Below are 14,043 nucleotides of genomic sequence, written 5' to 3' on the forward strand. Positions count from 1 at the left end.
CACCCGCTGTCCTGCTGGAGCACAGCGAGGGCTGGGGACAGGGGCCCTACACACAGTTTTCTCCTGGGCACCCTAAAATGTGCTGCACCCCGTTGTAAGCCGGCAGGGAGGCTGGGGGTGTTGGCCACCGTGGCTGGAAGCAGGCATCCCCCTTGCCCATGGCAGGGAAATGCATGTGGCTAATGTTACTGGTTCCTTTAGTGTAAGCGATACCCACTGGCAGACGGTGGGGATGGAAACGATGCAGCCACATCCCTGCCAGCCCGGGGCTGCTCCTCTACGAGTGTTTTTGTCCCATGGAGTTTTAAATGTCCCCAGTGATCAAGTTGCTCATCGGGACGGCTACTGCGAGCGGAGCGCGGTTTGAACTGACACTCGACTTCCAAAATTTGCCCTCCCAGCCTCATTCTGCCTAAAAAGTGCCATGTTGTGGGATTAAAACACAGGTGACCCCATCATGGTCCCCCATCACTGTTCCCTCTGCCATCCCCACTATGATGGGCTTGCTGATCCTGGGGTCTTCTGCATTTTGTCATCAGCTGTTCCAAAGACATGGTTTGGCTGGGAAAATCTACTGGCATCTGGAAAAATGGGTTTAATGAAGCTGTACAGGTATGGATTGAAACTATCTAATGGGGGTAGCACCTCTGCTATCATTTCTTTCTTAAAACACCTTATACAAGAGTATCTAGGAAAGACTCAAGAGGCTCTAGAGCACTTAAAAGTAATTATTAAATGGATTCTATTTGCTTTGGAAGGATTTTAATCGGCAAAACGCCCGGGGCTGGGAGGAGGATCCCGGCTGGGTCCCAGGGGGGTCCCCACAGGGTGAGAAGCCCCTTAAAAAAAAAAAAAAAAAAAAAAAAAAAAAAAAAGCCCTCACGGGGCTTGAAGGAACCAGAGCGGGTGGCCAAGCCAAGAGCCCGGGGTCAGTGCCAAGCACCAGCTCCCTCCTCCCAGTCGGCCACGGTCAGATGATGTGCGAGGGAGCCGGGAGGCTCCTAGTCTGGCAGGCAGCCTGCTCTGCTCCAGAGGCTCCAGTGCTGTCATCCTGGCATTAACCCCTGATAACCTTGTCCTTTCCAGGACAGGACTGTGGTTTTTAGGTAAGCAAGGAGCAGGGGGTCATGTCTCCCAGTGAGGCTGGGAAGGAAAGGGTGCAACGCCCTGCGACGCTCAAAGCAAATTAAAAAATATTAAAACGACGTAAGCTCAAAAATAAACCAAAAATAAGTGACTTAAAGAAAAAAAAAATTCCCAAGCAATTGTTTATCCCTGGGACAAATATACAATCCTAGTTCCACAGGAAGATGTCTCAATTTCAGATTATAATAGGATGCCAATTTGTAAATAAAGGCATTTCACAGGAGGTTATAAACTCCGTAGGGGAGGGAGGTGGAAGTGGGGGGAACGGGAAAACACAGGCAGGGCTCTGGCGGAGAAACAGCACAGGATCCTGTTTACATGGGCAAGGGGAGAGCGACGGGAAGCCGCTTTGGGGGGCAAATATCTCCGGATTTGGACAAGGTGCTTCTTCCCCATCGAGCAGATACCAGCAGGGATCAGAGGCATAGTGAAACATTCCCGGCCTGTCCGCAATTTTGGAATGAAATGTCAGTCAGCCAAGAGGTCCCTTAAACCAGACAAGGTCCCACAGCACAGAGAGCCAGAGTAGGGAACCATGCCAATGCTCTTCCAGCCTGGGGAAGTCTTTTCCCTGTGTTTTTGGTGTGGAGTTGGGAGGGAGAAACTGAGTCTGTGCCTGCTACAGAAGAAACTTGTTGGTTTCCCAGCCTCAAGGCTTGCAGAACCTTGATCCAGCACCCACCAAGCACCATCACTCAACATCCACTGGCTCTTAGAGAGCCTGAGGTGCTTCCAGAGTTTGGGCAAATCAGCAGAATTAGGCCAAAATCTGGATAACCTCTCAGGTTTGGTATTTTAGGAACAACCTCTATAAAAAAGCAGTGGATGTGGTGAGGACACAAGCTCAGCTTGCTCTCCCTCTCTGAGCACAAGCTCAGAGGGAAGTGAGCTCTCGAGAGCTTTGCTTTGCCAGCAGATCCAGCACCAACACCACCAGCTCACTTCTACCCTCGAATCAGGTCTTCTCCATGGGTCAAACAGGAATTTGGCTCCCACCAACCTGATGCCACCAAGCCATGGGCCACAGCCACCTTCAGGCACTCCAGACATGGCTTTGCTTGTTTGAAAGAAGTCACAACCAAACACATCTGCTGAGAACAAGTCCGCTCAAAATACAGGAAAACCACCCTCTGTCTCCTATTTACGGGAATTATTTTTATCCCCAATGGGATATTTTTGCTCTCTAACCACACGGAGGACAGAAAGGATCTGGCTAGTAATACCTGAGCACAGCAGTGTCAGTGGGAGCAACCATGAGCGAGGAGTCCTGACCTACCCACAGGCTGACCACCGGTAAAAATAAAGATGATATAAGAAAACAAATAAAGCCAAGAATACAGAAGCAAGAGCCAGTGCCCGGGGGAAGCGAGGGGTACATCAGCCAGAGAGTGGGATGGCTGGGGAAGAGAGAGCAGAGGTGGGATGGGAAGGGAACACCATCACGGTGTGAAGGACTACCCAGGATTGCATTCCTGGGTCACAAAGGAGAACAGAAAGAAAAGGGAGGGAGGGAAAGAGCAGCTCAGAGTAGTTATCACAAGGGGGAAACAGCTCAGAGTAGTTATCACAAGGGGGAAACACTCCCTGTACATGCCCTGGCCATGCTGCTCCCCCGCCACACGTCCTCCAGAGCCTCTGGTATCCATCAGCACAACTGCCTGCAGCCCCAGCAAGAGGCAGACCCCAGCAGAGGCTGATCTGAGGCTCCTCCTCTGAAAGGCTCCTCACGGAGAGCTGCAAGGACACTCGCTCTGAGCCCCTTCAGTGCTCCCCTTGCCACCATCCTCTCTCCATGCATTCCCCTGCCGGAGTGGCCGTTAACCCCAGGCTGGCCTCATTCCCAAATTCTGAGGGCTGGGATTGATCTTCCTTGCCAAATCCCGCTCTTTAAGGCATCAGAGCAGGTATACTGATGCTGCTGCTACACCAGCATCCACCACACATCACTAATGACCAAAGCCTGCAGTGCTGCAGGATCCCACCACCACCATCACCAACTACTTGTGATGCCTTTTTCCTCACACACCCGCTCCAGTTTCCAAATTAGCAAAATAATTACTTTTTTCCCCTTTTCTTAAGCCATCCTTTCACCAAGGAGCTGTGAATCCAACACTGTACAGGTCTGGAGGGGAGGAGGGATTGCTGGATTCTCCACCCAGCATCACCCATCCCTATCTGCCCAAACACAGATAAGACCAAGCCAAAGTGCTGGCCACATACCCTGCCAATAACTCATTAAAGCCCTCTTCAAACACACTCTTCTGCTAACTAAAATATGCAGGAGGGGGTAGGAAAAAAAAAAGGAGGAGAAAGTGAGCTTTGGAGGATTGCTCCAAAGTGCGTTTATTTTCCTTTCTTGACTGGGTCTCTCCAGTTGGGAATTTTCAGCACTGCACTTCTGCGCGCGGAAGGGAGATGCCAGTAAATCAGAGCAAATTCAAAACAAATGCTCTTTCATGTGGAGGCATTCGGCTTTGTTTCAGGGCTTGGGTAGCTAACCATATCCCTTCAAGAGTCAACTCTCCTATCAGCTCCTCATTAAACTAAATGGCTACAATTACATTTGGGGAGGAAAAAAGAGCGGTTAATGATCGTAAAAAGGTTCTGTTTCCAGGCTTGGGGAGGGGGGGAACCTTTGATAAGGGAGACCAAAAAAAAAAAAAATTCAATGAAATAATAGCAATAGAATAAAGTAAGTTAAAAATGTACTTTCAGGTGGAAATGTGCTTCCATTTGGGGAAGAAGCTCAATTAAGGAGCTAGGGGGTCCCCTTCCCGTAGCCTTTTGGGAGGCACCAGGAACGAGCCATGTTATTTCCTGCAGCCCAAGCCCCCACCTCCCGCCTTCCCTTCGGGAGCAGAGCTGCCAGACGAGATGTTATCAATAGGCTGAACCTTACAGAAAGCCCCCTTTTAAAAGCGAGTACTTCCTCTGCTTATTTCATGTGGTATCCTGTGGAACTGAACTCTCTCCTCCCCTCTGCAACGGGTGTATTTCAGGAGGAAAAAGGAAAAAAAAAAAGGAAAAAAAAAGATCTAACAACATCCTTATTGTGTTGTTTTGCTTCTTGTCTTTTTTTCTTTCTAAGCCCATTTTTTTTAATTTCCTGAAGCTATAGGCTCCAATGGCAAAAAAAATTTTTAAAACTCAAATCCTCCTGTCTCTAGAAAAGAAAACCCCAAACAGCAACAAGTTTTCCTGTTCCCTCTCCCCCTTCGTTTGATTAATTCTCATTAGGGCCTTTGAACAAACAATATGCTCCCCTCTCAAATAACAGACAGGGTATATATTACACCCAAAGAAAAACAAACAAGGCTCACTTAAAGACATCACATCCACACCAAACGCAATTCCTGGAGAGAGGCAGGGGCAGATGCACGCGCGTGCAGCCGCCGCCGACCTAATTCTGAATTCCAGTTTCAGGGTGATGAATAAATCATAAATCAAGGAGACATCCCCACAAAGGCAAGCACCTTCAAACATCAGCCAGTACCTGCAGGTACATGGTTTCAGACACTTTAATCCTGGTAGAGACACTGAGGTGGCCAGTCTGGGCTGGAAGATGAGGTGCTGGAGACATCACACCTTGGAAATGGGGTTGGGAGTTGGACTAGATGACCTTCAAAAGTCCTTTCTAACCCAAACTGCCCTATGTCTCTACACAAACTCCAAGAGGGGTGGAGAAAGTACCTTACAAGCCTCCATCCTGTAACAGCAACTGGAGGCTGAAGGAGATGGCAAGTAGGAAAACAATGGAAATCATTGAATATATCAGGAATGGATACAAAACATCAACAACTCTCTCTGCAACACACTCTATAGAAAAATGGGCCACCTTTCCTCCCCAGGCACCACAAGCCTTGTGCATCAGATGCGGGATGCTGGTGACCTCACCAGGAGCAAAACCTGAGCAGGGTTCTCATCCCAGAGAAAAACTCCCCCAACACCAAGTCAAGGATTTGACACCAAATCCTTCTTTAAGGTACAACTGCACCTGCACCCATAATCCACACACCTGAATGAATGGCCAACCAACATTGCTTAGCCTTCCCCTGTCTCAGTCCTTTTGCCTCTTCCTGCCTTAGCCCAAAAATGAATGGAGCATAAGGCTGGAATCCAAAGGAAGTACAGACACTTTCAGGGATGGAGAACCTTGTCTGGGGTTTCAACACATCCTCTGCACAACAGGTACACGGCTGCTACTGAAATTAAACCCAACTCCCGCTCTGAGCACGCCCTTCCCAGTGATGTGCATTCCCAAAACTCTCCCAGCATCACTCCACCTTTTGTCAGGAACCCCAGCCAACGCGACCCACGGCCAAGATCAAGGACAGCAGAAAATGTCTTACCTGAGAGCCCCCCAGGGGCTAGACAATTAGTTCCCCCTGTTTCAGTGGAGGAAGGCACAGAGTCTGGACAATCTGCTGGAGCAGAGGAAGGAAAAAAAAAAAAAAGTCAGTATATTGGTGGTTCTTTTTAGGCTCCCAGCATCGCCCCAAGCAGAACACACATTCCAAAGGGCTTAGCAGGAAGCGATTACTAATTGTCCGTGCAGAGACGGTAGTTCATCAAGAAGCATCCACCCTAACTCGTTGTCTCAGTCAAGGCTGCGCTTCATCACCAGCCAGCGCTGATTATAGACTGGCAGAAATTACAGGCTGGCTGCCACCTCTCTGGACAAGTCACCGGCTGAGGAGATCAAGGTTGTCGCCGTTCTGATGCAAGCGAGCTTCCAAAAATGCTCAAATCGTGGCTTTGTGCACCCAATTTAGTCAAAACCTGTAACTCACCAAAACGGGAACCGAAAGGGAAACGTCTCATTGCTGCCCTTGTGCAGTGAACAGGCTGAGTTTGTGGTGCGCTGCTCAAGTTTTGTCACCAGCAGCTGCTGGCAGACCTTATTGCCACCTCCTGGGCAACGGGACCCACTCCTCTGGGCACCAACAAAGGGCAGGGTAAGACTGGCTGCTCCCTTAGAGGTTTCTCCCAATGCACACAGGTGCTGGAGATCAAGGTTTGGACCTCTCTACCCTAAGACTGCTCTTCCAGGTGGCAATGGTCAGAAGCCAACACTGACCCCCTGGTCCTACAGGACAACTCCAGCTTTTTGGTCACTACCATGTGGGACCATGAGCTGAAGAACAAGCCTGAGAAGACCTGTGAAGTTCATGCAGACTTCTGGTCCTGAGAGACTTAGGATTTCACCAAATCTGGGCTCTCTATGCCCTCATTTCACCCACATCTGTATCCCAAAGCAAGGCCCACCACGAGGAGAGCCAAGATGATTTTCTCCCTACTGATAAAGCAATTCTGCCAGATCCCACCCCTGAAATACCAATGAATAAGAAATTCCTGTCTGCATAACCTCATTTTATCAGAGTAAAGTAAAAGCCCTAACAGGAATATACAGTTTAACAGGATATACTTAATCAAACTGAAAACAATAGGGGAGACAGGAAATAGACTTACTTGTGAAATACTGTATATGATACGCTCTCTAAATGCCTTGCCGTGCTTTCTATGCTTTAAAGAAATAGGGTTTTTACTTTTCTTAACTCTTTCTAGTCCAGACAGGAGATTTCCCAGCCATTCCCATCCCTGTGATCGCTTCTGCTGCTTGAGCTACAGATGCTTTCTGAACACAGGCTGGACCACTCTTCCCTGCCCTGGGCTCCCCGTGCCTGCACCTACTGCTCCCTGAGGAGTTCCTGTGGATAAGGGACATCACTCTTGCTGTAGAGATCATACATGATCAGGTTCTCTGTTACCACATCAGGCAGGACAGGCTCTTACCCAAACTTCAAATTTATAACCCTCGCAATGGGGTGATGTGCTACCACACTTCTTCCTCAGCTCCCTTCCCATGTCCCGTCACGCAAAAGACAATTCCCCTCATCCATGAATCATCCCTGTAATTCCCTTTCCAAAACTCAGGGCTGCTGCAGCTCAACTCTAGACCAGCCAGGAGAGTCAGGATGAGCCCAAAGGCAGAATCCTCATGGGGTCTCTGCCCTGGATTCGTTGTTTTCCTCGTCCTACTGCCCACAGAGCTGCCAGGGCTGTCTTTAATAGTGGGCACTGGGGCTGGTTTTACCTTCAGCACCAGAGAGGTCGAGGAGCAGACGCTTGTCCAAGCCTGGCACAGATCAGTCTCCTCCCAACGCTGCCTTCCCACAGCACGAAACCGTTGCAGAGACACACAATTATTCCTCGTGGCCACCAGCCCAACCTTGCAAGGTGTCAAATAGCTCCTGGGAGCTGCCAAACCTCCAGCTCCCCTGAAAGCTGACACCACAGGAGGGCATTCGGCCCCACGGCGACATCTCAGTGAGTTTCCTGCACTCTCATACACCAGCACCACCAAGTCCAGTCACACCAGAGCACAGCAGAGCCACTTGCAGCCCCTTGTCCCACTTAAGGCTTAGTCAAAAATCTGCCTGAATTATTTGAGGGTGCTACTATCCACCTCACTTTCAGCAGAGCTGCAAGCTCCAGCAGAGACATCAGGAGTGCTGAGTGCCCACACACCTCCATCATCCATCCCTGCCAAGGTCCCTGTGAGGAAGAGGGAAAGTTCTCTCCTTGAAAAAAGTCCTCCCCATCCCTGGAGGTGTCCAAGACCAGGCTGGAGGTGGCTTGGAGCAACCTGGTGTAGTGGAAGGTGTCCCTGCCCAAGTCAGGGGGGTGGAGCAAGATGAGTTTTAAGGTCATTCCAACCCAAACCATTCTGGGATTCTATGAATGAGCAAGCCAGGCTGACCCACGGCCTTTCCTCAGGTAACTCAGCCATCAAGGGCAGATCCTTCTGTTCTCTGACAGGTACACAAATACCAGATCTATCCTACCAACACAGCTTGATGTGGCATTTCATTGCCTACAGCAGATTCCCAGCTCCCTGTCCATCCCTGCTTTCCTCCAGCCTGCAATGCAGCCTGTCTCAGCCTCCATTGCCTCCAGAAAAACTGACTTAATCCCCACAGGTTAAGGGTTTTAAACAAAAAAAGAAGAGATATTTAGATGAGATTGAAGAGAGAAGTGGTTAATGATGGCAGTGGTGAGGCACTGGCACAGGTTGCCCAGAGAGATGGTAGATCCCCCTCCCCAGAAATATTCAAGGTCAGGCTGGATGGGACTCGGAGTGACCTGGTCTAGTTGAAGATGTTCCTGCTCATTGCAGGAGGGCTGGACTAGCTGATCTTTAGGCTCCCTTCCAACACCTTTTTTTTTTTGATTCTCTGATTTGGCGACCTCTGCCAGAGCCCACACCAGTCCAGATTTATTACCTGTCTGTCTCTCCATTTGAAGCACAAGACATACTGCTAAAATTTAACTTCTACCACTATCATGCTTGATGGAAAAGCAGAAGTTTCCTGCTGGATTCACATTCCCAGCTCCACTGTCAGAGCCTAAACACAGGCACTGCTCCCACCCAAGGCCCCAGGTGAGAAGATGGCTGATGGGCCAGGTAAAAAACCTTCACACCTTCCCACAGTTCTCCACATGCAGCTGGGGAGCTGCCACAGGAGATGGCACCGAGGCTGGGACGGGAAACCCTCAGTCCCCCTGCAGAGGAAATGCTGAGAAACCCTGAGCCTGCAAAACCCACCTGCCACCACAGACTGCCAGGCTCCGCTGGTGCCTGCCACAGCCCCGTTAGTCAGAGCTCAGCTGCCAAGTGGATTTTTCTTTCAAAAAGGAAAAAAAGGAGGACTTTTCGGTGAGTAACCCAGTCGTTTCTTTGTTTCCGATGGGCAGCGTTAATCACTTCCTATTGGCCGATAGGAATAACTTTTCCTTTCGAAATGGCACATTCATGTTCTGCGGCTTTTCTGTTTACACACATTTTGCTACCTTATGTCAACACTTGCTAATGAATAAATATATCATTCGGCTAACTGAAAATGAGATCCTGGCAGAGGCAGATTGGATGTTTAAATCCTGCTAATAGATTTTATCCTAACATCTTCACAGGAAACCAAAACCAAGCTTTAACCCTTCTCTCCTCCAGCTCCAAACCCCACTTTGCATCCCATCCAGGATCATCAATGAGTGCAAAGCCATAAAGGCAAAAAAAAAAAAAAAAAAAAAAAAAAAAAAAAAAAAAAAAAAGGAACTTTTGGGGGAGCACTGCAGGGTTGCAGCCAAAATTACGTGTAACCCACAAACCTTCATGACCCAGCAGACCCTCAGGGTCTATTACAGGGCAACACTTCTGCATCCCAGCACATGCTCTGGATGCTGAACCTACTCCCGATGTCCCTCTTTCATTCATGAGCCCTTATCTCCTGGTTTTTTCACACCAAGGCAAGATAGTTCATGCTTTGCAACCCAATTGTTTGTTAAACAGCCTTGTTTATTTCCCAAAGGCAAGAAAAGACTCATTAGTGTTCCCAAAGAGTTTGCAGAGGGGGGGAAAAGGACAGTCCAGCCTCTGAGGGAGCAGCGGGCAGGATGAGACCCCACCGCGGCACCAGAGCAGCCTCAGGGCTGGGCTTTCTTTTAGCCCCGAGACCCTGCAGAGAGGTAATTCCACAGACACTGTTCTGTCGGCCAAAAAAACACCAAGCAAACAACCCGATCTTCAGGAATACCCATGCACCCACCCCTGCCACCCTGCAGCGCCGTGCCTGCCCTGTCTGCGGAGACCACCGCGCTCCAGCCCGCTCCAGAGCCACTAATCCTCAGGAAGCCGGGAGCTGCTCCTCCCGAGCTCCCCGCGTTTCCGACTCTCCCCACCTCTCCTCCTCCTGCCAGCCTCATTTATCTCACACCCGGCGAGCTCCCTGCCAACCGAGAGTTTATGCAGACAACCGCAAAAGAGCTGGTGCCAGCCTCAAATGGGCTTCTCCCCTGGCACCCTGACATTCAATTACAAGCAACAGGCACGCACGGCGGTGCTGAGAAATTTAAATTTTAAAAAAGGTTAAAAAAATAACTTTTCAGACTCTCTCCCCATTTTTTCCCCCCGCAACCTGATGAGGTAGGATTAAGCTCCTGTAAAACTTAAGAGAGATTTCCAGCCGACCAGACCATCTGTCAAGGTTCACTGGGATTCCCAGGCATGAGGGAGATGCTGTGCTGGATCCCAACCTAAATCCCTAAAAACTCAGCCAGGGGTGCAGAAGCACTGCCATTTCCAGCAGGAGCCTATGGTTTTCCTGGCTGACTCAAGCAGCACAGGCCTGCACTGCACTGCAATCCCTTCTGAAGTTTACTGCCAGAGTTTTAAAACCCTACTTTGTGCAGAAAGTGGCTTAGATAAATTATATGGTAATTCTTACAGGGGTAGCAGGAGGCACACAAGCACACAAGCAACCCAAAAGCAAAATGCATAACAAAGGCAGGAGACTGTTTCCCCGATAAAGGGGCTGTTTTGCCATTTTTTTATCTCTTACACTTGCATTGAAAAAAGTCCACTTACCAGTTGGTTTGAGAAAATCCATTGGATATCTGGAGTAGGGTGGAGGGGGAGACTCTGGAATTAGAGAAGTACAGAGAAAATAAAGGCAGAGCCATGAGAAAGAAAAAAAAAAAAAAAAAAAAAAAGAAAAAGATAGGAACTTATGATAATGTGTGCATTCTTTTAGCAAAACTGTTTGTCTTAGCTCTGGGGGTTGGAGGCAGGGCAGCGAGGCGGTGATTGCCTTGATATTTAGCTGTCAGATAAACAAAAGGGGCCGTCTGGCGCCAGTCTCCCTGCTATCTGCCGCTCGGGCTGTCTGATCGGGGCCTCCTTGGCTCGGCGGAGCCGCGGCAGCGCCGGGGCCGCCCGGCCCTTAATCCCCCGGCACCGCGCGGGGACGGCGGGGAGGCAGCGCCGGGGCCCCCGGGAGGGGAGGGGGTCCCGGAGGTGGGGGCGTCGCCCCCTCCCCTAAATACAAAAGGAAATACAGAAACCGCGGCAGCGGAAAGTTTCTGTGTGTGTGTGTGTGTGTGTGTGTGTGTGTGTGTTCTGGTTTTTGTTGTTTGCTGCGGGTTGGTTTTCGTTTGGTTTGGGTTGTTGGGTTGTTGGTTTTTTTTTCCCCTCCAGAAGGGAAAAAAAGTTTTGTAGGCCGGGAGGTGAGTGGGGCTGCAGCCACGTACCCCTGTATCCTCTCCACACATGCATCCCCTGCATCCCCTGCACACCTCCAGCCCCTGGATCCTCTCCATCCCCTGCACCCCTGCATCCTCTCCATCCCCCTGCACCCCATCCCCTCCATTCCCCACACTCCCGCATCCCGTCCATCCCCTGCACACCTCCAGCCCCCGCGCCGCTGCATCCCCCGCGTCTCTTGCATGCCCTCCAGCCCCTGCACCCCTGAATCTCCTGCAGCCCTGCGTGCCCGCCGTTGCCCCGTGCTCCCTCCAAACCTCCAACCCCTCCATCCCCCGCATCCCCCGCGCATCCCCGCCATTTTTTTTAGCTCGCAGAGCCGGCTGAGGTGGTGCGGGTTGCAGCAGACGAGCTCGGAGTGAGCCTTGCCGTAGGATTCACAGCAACATAGCCGCTTCACTTCGGAGCAGTGGCGGAGGTCGGGCCAGCGGAACACCTTGCAGAGCAGCACGGGCAGCGGGTACCAGTGCTGTCCCAGCCGCGAGTCGGCCTTGGCGGGCAGCAGCAGGCAGGGGGTCCGCGCCCCGCCGCGGGACTCCACGGCGTGCAGCAGCCCCTCCAGCTGCCGCTCCTTCAGCCGCTTCAGCACGGCGTGGGTCAGCGCCTTCAGTTCCGCCTCCGCGCCCGCCGCCGCCCGCCCGCCGCGGCCCGCCTTGCCCGGGCAGCACCCGCGCCCCCCGCCCAAGTCCGCGCCGGGCTCGCCCGCCGCCGCCTCCTCCTCCTCCTCGCCGCCGGGCGCGCGGCTCCGCCAGAGCCGCCGGACGAGCACCGAGCGTTTGGTCCTGAACATGCGGGACGAGAGGAGGGGCCCCCGGCTACAAAACGGGCATGTCGTCCGCCGAGCATGAAGGGGCCGGCAGGCGGGATGCGGCGGCGGCGGCGGGCAGCGGCGGGGGGCAGCGGAGCCGGGGCGGGCTGTGGCATGCGCCAGTCTCCGCGCTGGGGCCGCGGGTCCCGCCGCCTCCCGCGGGGGGATGCGCCGGCCGCGCCTCCGCCCGCCGCGAGAAAATTTACAGAAAAACCGGATCGAGAAGAAAAAAATCAAAGCTGAGAAGAAAAAAAAAAAAAAAAAAAAAAGGCGGGGGGAAGGGAAGGGAGAGAGCCGCCGCTTGCTCCGGCTTGGCCCGAAAAAGCAAAGAAAAACCAAAAAAATCGCCGTCTAGAGCCCGCGGCGCCCGTGGCGGGGGCAGGCGGGCGGGGGCTGCCGGCGCCGCGCCGCCGAGCCAAAAAGGCGTCTATTAAAAAAAAAAAAAAAAGGGTTAAAAAATAATAATAATAATGAAAACCCCAAAACACCAACCCTAAGGTTTGGACGTCGGTTTAAGCATCTGTCACAAAAGAGGCGAACGAGCGCATCCAGAGTGTTGTATCCCTTTTAAAAAGCCCAGGTCGTCCTGATGTGGGGGTTTCGGGGTGGGCTTTTATTTTTTTTTTTTCCCCCTCCTTCTTTCCAAAGGTTTAATCCACACGGAGTCTTGATCCGGCTGCTACGAAGAGAAAGAAAGGAAATAAAAAATATATATATAAAAAAATAAAAATTAAAAAAAAGGATAAAAGTGGGGCTATGTCCCTTCCTTCCTGCCTTCCCCAGCAGCCGCGCCGGGCCGAGCCGGGCCCGCCGCTCCCGGCGGAGCTTACATGGGTGCGGGGGTGCCCGCCGGCCGCCGACCCTCTCCCTGCTGCCGGCGCCTCTGCCGCGGTGCCTTTTTTTTGCTCTTCACTCCTCCTTCCTGCCTTCCTTCCCCTCCTCCTCCTCCTCCTACTTCTCCTCCTCCTTTCCGTGGGGTGGCTTTTTTTTTTTTTCCTTTTTTTCTCCCCTCCCGGCCCCCCCGGCACCGGCGGCGGCTTCGCAGTGCGCAGCGGCCCGGCCCGGCCCGGCCCCGGCCCCGTCACGTGGGCGTCTAGACACCGTGTCGCTCCGGGGAAAAAAAAAAAAAAAAATTAAATAAATATATCTTATATATTATATTTATCTCCGACCGCCCTTGCGCAAGAGGCGGCTCGGGTTGCGGGGAGGTTGTGGGTCTCCGTGTGTCCCCTCCCCACGTCCCCCCCACCAATGCAGCGCTCCCCTCCCGATGCTGCCCTCCGTACCTGCTGCGGGGTGGGGGGCGCGGGGAGACCGGGGTGCCCCCCCCGCACCCCGCGGGGCACAGGGTGGGGAGCTCCCGGGGCTGGGGTGTGCCGGTGCTCGCTGTAAATATTGGAATATGAGACCAAATCAGCGTAAAAATTCAAAATTTGGTGCGGCTCTGGGTATAGAGCAGATAAAGCACATCACAAAAAGCAGCAACAATAATTGTGATGATGATGATGGTGATGGTAGTAGTATTAATAATAATAATAATAATAATTTGTGCTTTTACAGCACCTGTCACCAGAAGGACAGGAGAACACACCACGGAGGCTCGGTGCGCTCCGATTCCAAGCACGAAGCAGAAATGATGGGCATGCAGCCCTCCGGTGCTCGCGTTCCGGGTGCTGCCAGCGGGAACAACCCCTGGCACCCTGGGCGCTCCGCAGATTCCCCCGTTCCAATCCTGGACCGGCAGAGGGTGAGGAAAACTGAGCCACCAAGAGGCTGCGCTCTCGTCCAGCCTTGGTGCGCTCTGCGGCCGGGCTGGGAAGTCCGGCCAGACTTCCTAGCGCCAGGCTTGGCAGGGCAGCAGAACTCCCCAGGGGTCCCCGTCCTGCACGCACTCCCACGGAGGAGCAGCTCCTTTTTCACAGAATAGCTGCGGGCGGATGAGTTGCTTTAAGGTCACTCTCCGAGGCAGCTATCGTGTCGGAAGTAGGAGCTG

At 52.2% G+C, this 14,043-nt stretch overlaps 1 protein-coding gene across 2 annotated transcripts in view; it reads right to left on the reverse strand.

Moving 5' to 3' along the window:
* Positions 1–13,039, reverse strand: part of SMAD7 (SMAD family member 7) — a 28,066-nt gene extending 15,027 nt beyond the window's left edge. Inside the window, exons 1-5 of one of the 2 annotated variants that reach the window (XM_039733376.1) lie at positions 12,881–13,039; positions 12,543–12,729; positions 11,551–12,289; positions 10,568–10,623; positions 5,496–5,567 (exon numbers count right to left, since the gene is read on the reverse strand). In XM_039733376.1, coding sequence (XP_039589310.1) covers positions 5,496–5,567; positions 10,568–10,623; positions 11,551–12,032 — 610 coding nt within the window. In that variant the 5' untranslated portion in view covers positions 12,033–12,289; positions 12,543–12,729; positions 12,881–13,039. Of the gene's footprint in view, positions 1–5,495; positions 5,571–10,567; positions 10,624–11,550; positions 12,290–12,542; positions 12,730–12,880 lie in introns of both variants that reach the window. The other variant, XM_039733375.1, reaches the window with a different exon arrangement.
* Positions 13,040–14,043: the final 1,004 nt, after the last annotated feature.

This window comes from Passer montanus, unplaced genomic scaffold, assembly GCF_014805655.1.
Source record: "Passer montanus isolate IOZ18808 unplaced genomic scaffold, ASM1480565v1 scaffold86, whole genome shotgun sequence".
Taxonomy (NCBI): domain Eukaryota; kingdom Metazoa; phylum Chordata; class Aves; order Passeriformes; family Passeridae; genus Passer; species Passer montanus.